Below are 14,717 nucleotides of genomic sequence, written 5' to 3'. Positions count from 1 at the left end.
TGAAAACATACTGATGAAGGTCTTTTGTAAAAGCAAAGTAGTGTAATGCAAACTTTTGAAAAGCAGATTCCTGTACTTGGATGACAAATACTCATGGTAGCAGGAGCATTAGAGCCAAGTCCTGTAGGCGGGAGCCTGCCTGGAAACAGTGGAGACTGGTGTAGCTGGAGTGGAGTGAGCAATGAGGAAGCTACAGGAAGAGTACTAGGAGATTCTATAGAATCTTGTCGACCATGGTAAGAACTGTGAATTTTACTCTGAGTAAAATGGACATTGCAAGGTCTTATTTATTTTTTTAAAGATCATTGTTTTCACATGACTTTTTTTTTTAATGTTTATTTATTTTTGAGAGAGAGAGAGACAGAATGTGAGCTCGGGAAGGGCAGAGAGAGAAGGAGACACAGAATCCAAAGCAGACTCCAGAACCCACAAACCGTGAGATCATGACCTGAGCTGAAATCAGCCGCTTAACAGACTGAACCACCCAGGCACCCCTGCAAGGTTTTAAATAGAGGAGTGAGGTGCTCACTTTGCTGCTCTGAGAATATTCTGTCAGGGACAAGGGTAATCTAGGTGAGATATAGTGGTGTCTGGGACCAGATCCAAATGAGGTGATGAGGAGTGGTCAAGATTCTGAATAAATTTTGAAGATAGAATCAGTATGATTTCCTGACTGAATGGATATGGAGTGTGAGAAAGAGGGTTCTTTTAAATACTGCCTTGACTGATTCCAGGGCCATCTTCTGACTTGAAATCGTAGACTCATTTACATCATTAATTTTCTAAATACTCTTTTGTCATAGTTTAAGTGTAAACTTTAAGTCATTTCTTATTGGTTTTATCACAAACTGCATTTGTTCCCTGTTTGATTTGGTTGCTTTATCTGATTAGGTGGGAGTCCCCTCTCATTCTGCATGGTGTGGGCATGGATTGATCGGTAGTTATATCCCAGGGACTGCTTTGGGATTATAAGGAGTAAAAATAAAACAGTGTCCCTAACACTGACCTCAAAGCCTATTTTTTTGCCATAAAGTAATACTAGTGTTTTGCTGTTAGTATAGGCAAAATGCTGTAAGAGGGAAAACGAGCAGCTTCTGAAATTCTGCCTGTCTGGGGAGACAGAGAATGCTCCTCTAAGAGCTATAGCCCTGGATCATGAATGATGAGTGTGGTACCTAGGCTAAATAAATAGCTGGTTTGCTGATTTTCTTCAGCACTTTAGAAAGAGGAAGGTAGATCAATCTACCTGTTAGGAAAAATTCAGAGTATGTATTTAAAAAATTATTTATCTTTGTATATTATAAACATAACCCCCCCCCTGAATCTTTTGATAAGTATAATTTATTTCCTGATAATACTCCTCATAACAGTATAGCTCAAGAATGTGTATATTAACAGGTCTTTCTGTTAGAGGAACAGTGTAAGTTGGTATCAATACTGGCACTTTCCCCTTAAGTCATGATGTATTTCTGCTCAAAGTAACATTTTTAACTCAAGATTTCACAGAATAACAATTTTAAATGTGAGTAGAAAGGGAAGGAAATTTGTCTCTCAATTTTATACTTCTAATACCTTCCAAAGCTCTAGATATTCAGTGTTATGGAAAAGGAAAATTATTTTCAGTATACTTTAAGAAATGGTGTCATATGAGTGGCTAATTATTTTAAGTTGTGGGTCTTTAAGATGATGTTTTAATGTTCTAATGTAGAGCATTTATACAATGAAATACTTCATTTTTTGGACACTGTTGGTAAATGAGACTGCTACATTTAATAGCAGCACTTAATATGTATGCTTAGTAACAAAATACTGTCTTGCATGCTGTTCCACGCTACTTACCTAACAGAAGTGTTTTTCTTCTAGGTTCAAAAGATGTTGTGATAAAGGCACAGGTTTTAGCTGGTGGCAGAGGAAAAGGAACATTTGAGAGTGGCCTCAAAGGAGGAGTGAAGATAGTTTTCTCGTAAGTCATGTCTTTTAAAGAAGAATCTTTTTTTTTTTTTTAGTGTTTATTTTTTGAGAGAAAGAGGGATAGAGTGCAAACTGGGGAGGTACAGAGAAAGAGGGAGACACAGAATCTGAAGCAGACTCCAGGCTCCAAGCCGTCAGCATAGAGCCTAATGTGGGGCTAAAGCCCACAAGCTGTGAGATCATGACTTGAGCTGAAGCTGGATGCTTAACTGACTGAGCCACCCGGGTGCCCCAGAAAAGTCATTATTAAAGAAAAAATATACACTGTAAAAATTACCCCTTATTGTTGAACTGATGAAGATACTGAAATTTAAATATTAAATGAGATAATATTTTGGCTGTCATCTGCTTTTGCTTTTTTCAGTTGGGGGAGAAAAGAGTTTGAGTTCTTTTTCTTATTTCAGTCCAGAAGAAGCAAAAGCAGTCTCCTCACAGATGATTGGGAAGAAGTTGTTTACCAAGCAGACGGGAGAAAAGGGCAGAATATGCAATCAAGTATTGGTTTGTGAGCGAAAATATCCCCGGAGAGAATACTACTTTGCAATAACGATGGAAAGGTCATTTCAAGTGAGTAATTGTAGACATGATACCTTTCAGATGATTTTATTACATTCAATTTCAAAAGTTGATTTTTTCTGTTTGTATGGGAAGGATAGAAAAGGTATAATCCGTAACTCATTGTATGTGTCATTAAAAAAAAAACATGGTTAATGTCATAAAATTTAATATATAATATTGTGGTAACAGAAGCTATAGGCCAAACTTTGCTGAAATAGAATCCACAGGATTTCTAAATTGTTAATTTGCTAAGAGCAGCTTAAATCCTCTCATATTTATCTCCAGACTCCCTAGGCTGAGAAAATAATTTCTAGCAGAGTAAAATCTAATAGAGTTTCTGAACCCATTAAAAGAATGTGTTTCCATGGCTTCATCTTCTTTTTCAACCATTAGGTGTTTTTTTTTATAGTATGGGGTTTATTTCACTAGCTGATTTGGTATTTGGCAAGTTGAAGAGTGACATTCACTAGCAAGCAATATGATTCTAGGGAGCATAACCCTAGCTCTGCTCTCCTCTCTTTATGGAACCTAAAATGCTAACATTTCAGGCATCTGGGGAAGAAGACCTTTCATAGACCCGTTGCCATGGAAAGAGCATTGATAGTCATTTTATACTCTAATTATTTGGCTTTTTGAGTGCTTTGGTTTGACTTAATGGGCTGAATCTTTGTGCTATCTGCCTTGTTTTTTGAAGAAAGTTGAGTATGTATTTGGAAGCCCTAGTTAAGGATTTGATGTAAATTATACAATTACACATTAGTAATACGACAAAAAATTTAAGGATAATGAGAATAGTTTTCATGTATAAAACAACTTTTAAAAAAATAATTATTTTCAATAATGTGATTTTTTTTCTTATAGTTAATTACATCTTCTGGTAATGTTTGAGTGATATAAAGTGTCTTTCATAACTTAATTTTTACAAGAAAGTATTCCTTAAGGTATAACACTAGATGGTAGTAAAAACTCACTCAGGGTATAAGATAAAAGACATTGTTTTATTTGTAAGTAATGTGTTTACCATTATAGGTTTCTCTATACAGTAGAATTTAGATTTGTAAGTTACTTTAGAAATCTCATGACAATAACCTTATATATTATACACATTTATAAAAATTATACTTTATAAATTCACTTATTTTCATTGTTTTCTTTTCCATTGATGTTTTATATCAACATCTTTTATTTTATTAGTTATTTTGTTTTTACTTTTTGTTATAGAGATAGGAGTCCTATAATATTGCACATTCAAGAGCATCTCATTTTGATTGGAGTAGTAATAGCAAACAATATATGTTATTAAAGATCTGAATATAATACACTGAATACATTTTATTAAAGATAAAGCATTGGGGAAAAGAATCAAATTTGAATTCATTTTAAGAACTTGAATTATAGAACTATTTGAGTCTCATTCAAGAAGGTATGTTTTATTTTATATTGCATAATTATAATACTACAGATTAAAATTTTGATAGTACCAGTAAAACCATTTGGCCAAATGTTCTTTGATGCTATTACATTAGACCAATGTAGACTTGGCTAGTGTTACTTCTTGGGTTTTGATGAGATCTTTTGGGACTCTCTTTTAAATAACAAAAAAAATCAGATATTTTAAATGGAAAAGAAAAGAACATTTTTGATTGAATTAAATTCTGTGTATAAGAGTCAACTAATAATAAAACATTGCTTTTGTTCCTTACCTGTTTTTAGGAGTGTGTCATAGACTTTATTGGTCTTCTTTAGTATATGCTATATCAGGAAGCTTGGGCAGATATTTGTCATATTTACCAGATTTGGTATGCCGAAAAATCAGTTTAAGTAGCTACTATGTTTTGGCACTTGTTAAGAATTCGGTTTCTTAGCATATACCCAGTGCCTGTTGGGTACTTGTGGGCTGAAACAAATCAAATTTAACCAATCATATTTGCAAAATATTTTCATTTATTTTTTGAGTATAATATTTGCAATCTTGGTATCTTTAACTATGTCAAGTTTTTAAAAATTTCCTTGGAATAGATATAAAATGTGCCACAATAATTCCCAATTTTATTTTCCATAGTTCTATTGTTTTTAAAAGAGATCTTTATTAAGTGACTTATTTAAAATTCTGACCTATTGTAAGGCAATTTTTTTTTTTGTAGGACCAATGAGAGAAGAATTTAAGTTAAGAAAGAGAAGATAGCATTGTTAATTTATTTGAAATTACATCAGTTTGCTAGAATTTAGTTATTCTGAACATGTATTACTAAAATTTAAAAGTTAAAACCAAATCGTTTAAACAGAAACAGCATTCATTCAGCAGTCACGACCAAATGTGAAACTATAGTCATTATGTTAAATTTTTTTATTACTTTATTTTTTGTATTTACTGATTTATACTTACATATACTGATTTATATTTACTCATGTAAACTTTCTTCTGACCAGTTGCCTACAATTTTGAGGTTTCTTTCTAATTGGTTGGGAATTAGTATAGGAAGAGGCTATTTTATGTTATTATTTCATATGTATTTTTTTTTTAGCCTTTTCCCCCCTGACTTACAGTTAACTCTTGGAGACATAATCATTACTTTAATGAGGATTTAATATTATCTCCCGGCCTCTCCCACCCAGTAATGCTGCCTTCTATGTGGCTCTTTATTTTTCTTATCAGTAGATATTAAAAGTAAAACTAAAATAAAATGTTCAAATATTTTAAGTTTGTTAGTTTCAACTTCTTTTGTTAAATAAATTTATATTGGGGGTTATCTATAGATTGATTTATCTGTATTCTACTTCAGTAGGATGATATTAGTTGAACAAGCTCTTCTTAAGTCTGAGTTGTCCCCCTGTCTTTAGATCTTTGTAAACGCTCTAGTCTTGCTAGAGAGGATATGAAAAATACTTGAACCCTTGCTAGAGAAGATATGAACTATACCTTTTCATTTGAAGTTTATAGAAGAACATCAAAATTAGAACATAATTTCAAACAGTTCTCTACTTATATTTGCTACTTTTCTTTAGGCTGAGAAGGCACAATTAATTCTTTCATTTAAAATTTGTTGCTATCTCTGTTGTAGTGAGTTCTGACACCAAGTACCCAGAATTGGGCCAAACCTCACAGGATAAGGGTATAGTACTCCACATGCCTGTGTTCTCTTCAGATACTAGCCTCAAGTTTGGGGTTCCTTGGGTTACCATTATGCTTACTAGCTGGCTACAGTTTCAGGGGCTTCTAGTACTCCCTGAGTTTCGTAAGTTGTTAGAGTGGATCATAGAATTTAGAAAAGTTTATACTATGGTTACAGTTTTACTATAGCCAAAGGATATAAATCAGAACCAGCCAATGAAGACACATAGGGCAAGGTCTGGGAGAGTTCCATATATAACGTTTCCATTGTCCTCAGGTATGTATCACCCTCCTGGAATATTGATATATGATAGTGCACAGAAAGAATACTGAATTTCTTTTGTTGAAGTTGTAAAAAATGCATAATAAAATTTACCAGTTTTAAGTGTGCAGTACAGTAGTGTTAACTTTACACATATTGTTGTGCAGCAGATCCCTAGAACTTTTCATCTTGCAGAACTGAAACTGTATCTATTGAGCAATTCCCCCTCTACCCCTTTCTTCAGCCCGTGGCAATCCCCATTCTACTTTCTGTTTTTAAGAGTCTGTTTTAGATATAGTCAAACTTCATGTAAGTGGAATCACACAGTATTTGTCTTTTTTGTGACTTGTTCATTTTACTTAGCATAATGCCTTCAAGGTTCATCCATGTTGCAGCATGTTAGGATTTCCTTTATTTATTTTTAAATATTTTTTATATTTATATTTATTTATTTATATTTTCTTTTTTACATTTTTCTCTTTTTAATGTTTGTTTACTTTTGGAGCGCCTGGGTGGCTCAGTCGGTTAAAGCCTCCGACTTCGGCTCAGGTCAGATCTCACGTTCGTGGGTTCGAGCCCGGCGTCAGGCTCTGTGCTGACATTTAGCTCAGAGCCTGGAGCCTGCTTCCGGTTCTGTGCCTCCCTCTCTCTCTGCCCCTCCCCCTCTCATGCTCTGTCTCTCTCTGTATCAAAAATAAATAAAACATTAAAAAAAATTAAAAAAAATGTTTGTTTATTTTTGAGAGATAGAGAGACAGAACGTGAGCAGAGGAAGGAGACACAGAATCTGAAGCCGGCTCCAGGCTCCAAGGTCTCGGGACAGAGCCCGAGGCTGAGGCTCAAACTCATGAACCGTGAGATCATGACCTGAGCTGAAGTTGGCTGCTTAACTGACTAAGCTACCTAGGCGCCCCGTTTTTTATATTTTTCAAATTTATTTTGAGAGGAAGAGTACACATGTGAGTGGGGGAGGGGCAGAGAGAGAGGGGAGAGAGAGAATCTCAAATGGGCTTCATGCTGTCAGTGCAGAGCCCAGTGTGGGGCTCGGTCTCATGAGTTGTGAGATGATGACCAGAGCTGAAATCAAGGGTTAGGATACTTTAACCAACTGAGCCACACAGGTGCCTCAGGATTTCCATTTTTTTAAAGGCTGAACGTATTCAGTTGCGTGTGTGTGTGTGTGTGTGTGTGTGTGTGTGTGTGTGTGTATTTTTTTTCTTATTTTCTTTATTTTTTATCTTTTGATGGACATTCAGGTTTCTTCCTCCTGACTATTGTGAATAATGTAGATAATGTAGGTATGCAGATATCTATTGAGATACCATTTTCAGTTCTATTGGATATACACCTAGAAGTGGGATTGCTGGATCATGGTAATTGGGTGTTTTAATTTTTTGAGGACCCTTGCTGTTTTCCACAGTGGTTCTACTATTTACATTTCTACCAACAATTTTTCCATATCCTCACCAATGCTTCTTTTTTTTTTTGGACAGAAGTTATTCTAAAGGTAATATCTCATTGTGGTTTTGATTTGCAGTTCTCTAATGATTAATGAGCACCATTTCATATACTTGTTGGCAGTTTGCATATTGTTATGGACTGACTTCTTTATCCCCCCACCTCAATTCATATTTTGAAGCCCTAAGCCCTAGTATGCTGATATATGGAAAAGAGGCCTTTGGTGATTAGGTTTCGGTGAGGTCCTGTTGGTACTGTGAAGTGGAATGCTGCTGTAACCAATACATAAAACCACTGAAGTGGCTCTGGACTGGGTAATGAATATAAGCTGGAAGAGTCTTGACGTATGTGGTAGAAAAGTTTGGATTATTGTGGAGGGACTTTTAATGGTAATTCTGGCGAGGACTCAGAAAGAAAAGAGCTGTAGAGAAAACCTCCATCTTCTTAGAGAATATATAAATAATCATGAATGCAGTGTTGGTAGACATATGAATAGATACTGATATGGAAACATCATTCTTTTGAGGTCTCAGACTGAAAGGATGAACAGAAAAAAGGTGATCCTTCTTAAGAAGTGGCAAAGAATTTGACTAAATTGTGTTTATGTTCTAGTGTTTTGTGGAAGGTAGAACTTGAGGGATGAATGTTTAGCTGAGGAGATTTTTCAGCATAGTATTGAGGAAGCAGCTTGGTTCCTTCTGACTACCTATAGTAAACTTTGACAAGAGAGAAACCAATTGAACAAGTGATTGGTTAGCTCAGCAAAAAGGAATCAGAATTTAAAGATAGGGGAAATTCTCAGCCTGCCTAAACGCTGAAAAATAAGAAAGCTATTTGGAAAAGAATATGAAGGATATGGCTGAATAACCATTTGATAAGGAGATTAGTATGGTTGTGAGCCATGAACTGTGAGAAATAAATGCTTATTATTTAAACCACACAGTGTACTGTACTTTGTCATACTACAATAAGCTGACGAAGATTTACATCTTCTTTGGAGAAATGTCTGTTCAGGTCCTTTGCACATTTTTAAATTGGATTGTTTGGTTTTTAGTTGTTGAATTATAGTTCTTTATATACCTTTAATATTAATCTCTTATCAATCATATGGATTACAAATACATTTTCCCATTCTGTAGGTTGCCTTTTCACTCTCAATTGTTTTTTACAGTATTGTTTTTTTACTTTTTTTAAGTTTGATATTGTCCAGTTTGTCTTTTTTTAGCTTTTATTGCTTATGATTTGATGTCTTATCCAAGAAACTATTGCCAAATAGAGTGTCTTGAAGTTTTCCCCCTGTTTTCTTCTAGGATTTTTGCTGTTTTAGGTCTTCCATTTCAGTCTTTAATCCATTTTGAGTTAATTTTTGTTTATGGTGTAAAGTAAGGCTCCATCCTCATTAATTTGCATGTGGATATTCAATTTCTCCAACACCATTGTTGAAGAGACTATCCTTTCCCCATTGTGTAGCAGTGACCCATTTGTCAGAGACTATTTGACTATATATGAGGGTTTCTTTTTGTGTTTTCTGTTCTGTTCCACTGGTTTATATGTCTGTCTTTAGGCCAGAACCGTACTGTTTTGATTACTATAGCTTTGTAATGTGTTTGAAACCAGGAACTATGAGGCTCTAGCTTTGTTTTTCTTTCTCAAGATTATTTTGGCTATTCAGGGTCCTTGGAGAGTCCATATGCCTTTTAAGGTTTTTTGCCCCCTGTTTTTTCAAAAAAAGGACAGTGGGGAAAATATTGTATTGGGAGAAAGTGCCAGTAGGGATTGCATTTAATCTGTAGATTGCTGTGTGTAGTATTGGACATTTTAATAATATTAAGTCTTCTAGTCAGTATCTTTCTGTTTGTGTCCTGTTCAGTATCATTCAGCACTGTGATACAGTTTTCCTGTAGAAGTCTTTTATCTTTCTGATTATATTTATCCTATTTTATTCTTTTTGATGCTATTGTAAATGGGATCATTTTGTTAATTTCCTTTTCAGATTGTTTGTTGTTAGTGTGTAGAAATGGAAGATATACTTGTTAGTTGATTTTGTATCCTGTGATTTTGCCGATCTCATTTATTAAGTCTTAGTGTTTTGGAGGTTCTTTAGGGTTTCTATATGCAAGACTACATTGTAAACAGAGGTCATTTTACTTCTTCCTTTCCTGTTTGGATGCTTTTTAATTTCTTTTTCTTGCCTGATTGCTCTGGCCAGGACTTCCAAGTACTATAGTGAATAAGGTGGCAAGAATGAGCATCTTTGCCTTTTTCCTGATCTTAGAAGGCAGCTTTCAGTTGTTTGCCATTGAGTATGTTGGTTGTGGGTTTTTTTTTAATATATGACCTTTATTATGTTGAGGTACTTCATTCTATTCCTAGTTTGTTGAGTGTTTTTATAAAAGGATGTTGACGTTTTTGAAATGCTTTTTCTGCATTAGTGGAGAAGATCATGTTTTTGAACTTGGTTCTGTTAATGTGGTGAATTATTTTGATATTTGTAGGTTGAAACATCATTGCTTTCCAGGAATGAATCCCATTTTGTTCATGATGTATGATCCTTTCAGTGTGTTACTGAAATGGGTTACTAATGTTTTGTTGAGAGTTTTTGCAATCAGTATTCATCAGGGATATTGGTTAGTAGTTTTCTTATAGTATCTTTGTCAGATTTTGGTATCAGTGCTGGCCTTGCTGAATGAGTTTGGAAATGTTCCGCCCTCTTCAGTGTTTTGGAAAAGCTTGAGAAGGATTGCTGTTTGTTCTTTAAATATTTGGTGAAATTCTTTAGTGATGTTGTTTGGTACTGAGCTTTTCTTTGTTGGGAAGTTTTTAATTACTCATTTAATCTCTTTATTTGTAATATATCCAGATTTTTTTTTCTTCATGACTCATTTTTGGTTGATTGTATGTGTCTAGGAGTTTATCCATTTTCTCTAGGTTATCCAATTTGTTGGCATGTAATTTTTCATAGTAATCTAATCTCTTATCCTTTTTGTTTCTGTGGCATCCATTTGTAATGTCTTCTCTTCTACTTATTTTTGTTTTTGAGTTTTTTCTTTTTCTTAGTTTACCTAAGGATTTGGAAATTGTGTTGATCTCTTCAACAAACCAACTCTTAGTTTTATTGATTTTTTCTGTTCTATTTATTTCTGCTCTAATCTTTATTATTTCCTTCTTACTGCTAACTTCGTGTTTAGTTTATTCTTTTTCTGGTTCCTTGAGTTGTTAACAAAAAAAAATCCACGAGCTGGCTGCTTTTCCCTAACTTGTGAGAGCTATGTTGGCTTCTTTCTGCAGTGTTATAAGTGTGGCCCTAACTGCTGAGCTCTCCCAGGCAGGTGGAGTCTGCTTTTCCCGGTCAGTTTTCCAAGTTAGGTAAGACAGAAACCAGTCTGTTCAGTAGTCCCCTGAAAAGCAAGAGTGTTGGATGCACATTCCACTTTCCTCTTTCCTTCCCAAGGGAGAAGCACAGCATTGGGCTATTTCTCTTGATCTTAAGCTGTGTCAACCTAGGGGGAGGGGCTGACTTGCATGAAATGAAGTAGCTTCTTTTTTTTTTTAAACCTGCTTCATTGCAGTTGAACCTAAGGTACTATGGATTCCTAACTGGTTTCTGGCATTCCCATAAAGAGATTTATTCTCCTAAAAAGGAATAAAAAATTCAGATCATATATTATTGTTAGTGTTTCTGTGGGAGAACGAGTCTAGGTCTTCCTATTCTATCATCTTGGTGAATCTGCCTATTCTACCATCTTGGTGAATCTCACATCCACAGTGTTTTGGAGGTGCTTTATTAAATAAGTGTGGTGGGTTAAATCATTGACCACTTGGTTGAGCTTAAATTTGAGCCCCCCCCCCCCCCCCCCCCCCCCCCCCCCCCCCCCCCCCCCCCCCCCCCCCCCCCCCCCCGTTCCTTCCAGTAGGTTGGGCTGATACATAGCTCCAAACTCTACACCTCTAATCACAGTGTTTGCCTTTCTGTCCTTTGCCTACTGTTCTGCCTACCTGAGTTATCTCCTTTGCTGGGGGCCTACCATGAGTCACCTCATTAGCATAAAATCTAAGTGCTACTGGATGATTTAAAGGTTGCCTTTCAGACACTGGGGATAAAGGCCAGCCAAATTCTTTATTACGCATGCATGTTGAAATCTAATCACATAATGTAAAATTTAAAGGATATGAAAATATACAAAGAAATATCTATCTCCCACCCACCCCTGTTTCTCAGCCACCCAGTTTTCCCCCATGGAGGGTGGTACTATTTTTTAAGTATTTTTTCACCTAAGTAACAGTTCATTCTCTTAAAAAGTAATAGGTTCCCCCTTGCCCCCTTTGGCTTTTGCTTATTTTGAGGATTTGAAGGACTATTTTGTTCTCCAGACAGTAATGAATACAATACCATTCCTTTACGTTAAATCTTGAGATGAGTTTGTTACTGAAACATATTAGTTATTAGGCTAGAAAAGTGAAAATAGTCTTTTGCTTTTGTTTTTTTCCCCGTGAAAGTCACACTTTCTTTTCTCTCCTGGATTAAGAATACTATGCTCATTGTAAAAAATTTGAGGGGGAGAATAGTGACACATAAGAACAAAAGCCTTAACATTTAATGTGTTCCCATCTTTTTCTCAGTTTGTGTGATTAGTGAATGGGTGCACACATTTAAACATACATTATGTTAAAAAACACCATAGTTGAGAAAAGAATCTAGAGTTTTATATCATTTTTTTCCCAGATAACACTACTGAGATCATTTTCCTATACCTTAAATAATCTTCAGTAATATAGTTTTACCATTTCCTTGTTTTTGCATGTTAAGATTATTTCCAATTTTGTGCATAAATTAACAAATCTATTAGATTATATTGCTTAAGGTTTTTTTCTTGATTGTTTTAAAGGATTTAAAAGTTAATTATTTATTATTTATATCTTACCTTATATCCTTCGTGATCATAGAACTATTGTTTCAAGGTAAGTGGCTTTCTTTTTTACTGACTTGCAGTAGGGCTCGAGCTTATAAAATCGACTTTTATTCATTAGGCTTTTCTTAAATATTAGTACCTTTTTTTTTTTTTCAAAAGCAAAGGGCCTTATTACGAATTTAGGCCTGGCCAGCCTAAACTCTGGCTCACAGACTTCAACAACACACTGGATCCACGTGGAGTGATCCCTGAACAAAGGCGGGGTAGGGCTTTTGTGAGTTTGGGAAGGGGGAGTTACAGGAAATTGTGACATAGGTACAGTGATCCATTATTATTATACAATATTATTGACAGCAGGTTTAACCATTCACATTGCCTAGAGTATTTGTTACTTTTGGCGGGACCCAATCACAACATTTAGAGTATTGACCAATCACAGAGTGGGCCCAGGATCCTCACGTAGGGTGTGACTAGTCTTAGCCACCATCTTTAGGCCTGCCCTTAGAAATGTTAAAGATGTTAGCTGGCCTTTTCTGATTGGGTGTTACAAGGGTGGTCCCTTCTGCATTGGGGGATGTGTGCCCTTCTGTTGTCTCATGGAGTCAGTTTCAGACCTGCATCCTTGCATTCCCCCCTCTGTCTTGTAACTGACCCAATCCTGGGTCAGCTGAGTTACCATTGTACCCCTAAAGCCTGGCATAGCCCTCCTTGGTGTAAGGGGAATTTCTTACCCTGTAAAGGGCAAAGGGAAGGAGAATTTAGCCAATTTCTGCCAGTCTCCGTGGTTAATTTGGTAAGGGTCTTTTAGGATTTCTAACATCTGGTGCTGCCTGGTTTACAAAAGTAAGAATGACAGCCAATTTGTTTCCTCATTTTTCAGGATCCTTGGGCGTATAAGTGCAATATGCCTTCATAATTCTTTCTACATTACTAACCTTAGCCAAATTGGTGGGCCACCTAGCGGCCACTTGAGGACCTCCCATTAGAGTCTGGCGGTAGAGGCGTAAGCTTCCCTTACCTTTGCTATGTTAAAATTCCATGCCCAGGGGTGCCTGGGTGGCTCAGTCGGTTGAGCATCCGACTTCAGCTCAGGTCATGATCTCACAGTTCGTGGGTTTGAGCCCCACATCGGGCTCTGTGCTGACAGCTAGCTCAGAGCCTGGAGCCTGCTTCAGATTCTGTGTCTCCATCTCTCTCTGCCCCTCCCTTGCTCACATTCTGCCTCTCTCTGTCTCTCAAAAATAAATAAAAATGTAAAAATAAAAAAATTTAAAAATTCCATGCCCAGATCAGAGGCAATTAATACCAACAGAACATCCTATCAGGAACTTTTGCTGTTTCCCCAGCTTTCTGGGGCCACATTTGCCAGTCCGATGGCAAAGAGGGCAGTTTATTTTACTGGACCAATGATTCCTCAGGCTTCTGCCGTGCTAGACCAGCCAGCTTCCGGGGTGTGGCTGGAGCAGGGCTGGAGATCCTGGAGTCAGAGTCTTTTTGAAGATCAGTTCAAGCTGATCAACTGGATCTGGATCACCTCACCAGATTGAGGGTTTTTTCTGAGTTAGTCCACTTAACTCCAGAGAGATACCTGAAACTTTAATAGGGGCTGAACTTTTTGTTTAGTTGCATATCTGTGAATTCTACCTTTAAGTCTTTTGGAAATACGTGACCCCCATTTTAAATATCATCCTTACAGACTAACAAGCCTGAGATCTAACAACAAATATTCAAAGACATTCAGAACTAGAACTACATTTATAGTAGTGCATTGCTGAAACATAGTTTTTCCTCTCTAAAAAAACTTCCATTATCAGAGATAGCCAAATCGAGACTAATGCATTGGTGGACGAGTCCATTCTTAACAACCCTGGCCTAATTATTTACATAAGCTCAGCAAGAATAAAGATTGTTCATGAGGACTTTATAAGGCTTGCTTTGCTGGGTCATTGTCATAAGGAATCTCCAGGTTGAACTTTTGGTAGCCGCTCTGGGCCAGAAGCCGAGCCAAGCCAGCACTTTCCATCAGGCCTGCAATACCTGTTAAATTGGGCAAACGCCTCTTCCCGAGGTTCCCAACATAAGCTGAAGTTCCTGCCCCCGCCAGGAAGTGACCTTCTTTACTCACCTGGGAAGGCTGCTTGGAACTCTGTGAGCAAGGTATCCAGCCAACATTTCCACGAGGCTTTATGGCTCCATGTTCCATAAAGTCAACCTTAGTTCCTTAAAGCTGTCAGGTCATTTCTGAGCCTATGCATGACTCTCAAACAGGACATTCCAGTCAAAGCCTTGGTGAAATAACCAGTATTTTCAATGGTGTCCTACTATAAAATGAACAGATTCTTATTGAACTTATGCAAACAATTGTAATTGCCATGAAAGAAAGAATACTCACTGAGTTTCTAAATTTCAGATGGTTTAAGTAGAGAGAAAAGTTGAATGCTCTAGA

General features: G+C 36.4%; 1 protein-coding gene across 1 annotated transcript in view; it reads left to right on the top strand.

Moving 5' to 3' along the window:
• Positions 1-14,717, top strand: part of SUCLA2 (succinate-CoA ligase ADP-forming beta subunit) — a 47,335-nt gene that overhangs the window by 14,500 nt on the left and 18,118 nt on the right. Inside the window, exons 3-4 of the mRNA XM_029936741.1 lie at positions 1,864-1,963; positions 2,376-2,538. Coding sequence (XP_029792601.1) covers positions 1,864-1,963; positions 2,376-2,538 — 263 coding nt within the window. The remainder of the gene's footprint in view (positions 1-1,863; positions 1,964-2,375; positions 2,539-14,717) is intronic.

This window comes from Suricata suricatta, chromosome 4 (assembly GCF_006229205.1).
Source record: "Suricata suricatta isolate VVHF042 chromosome 4, meerkat_22Aug2017_6uvM2_HiC, whole genome shotgun sequence".
Lineage (NCBI taxonomy): Eukaryota > Metazoa > Chordata > Mammalia > Carnivora > Herpestidae > Suricata > Suricata suricatta.
This window is presented reverse-complemented; position numbering and strand designations above follow the sequence as displayed.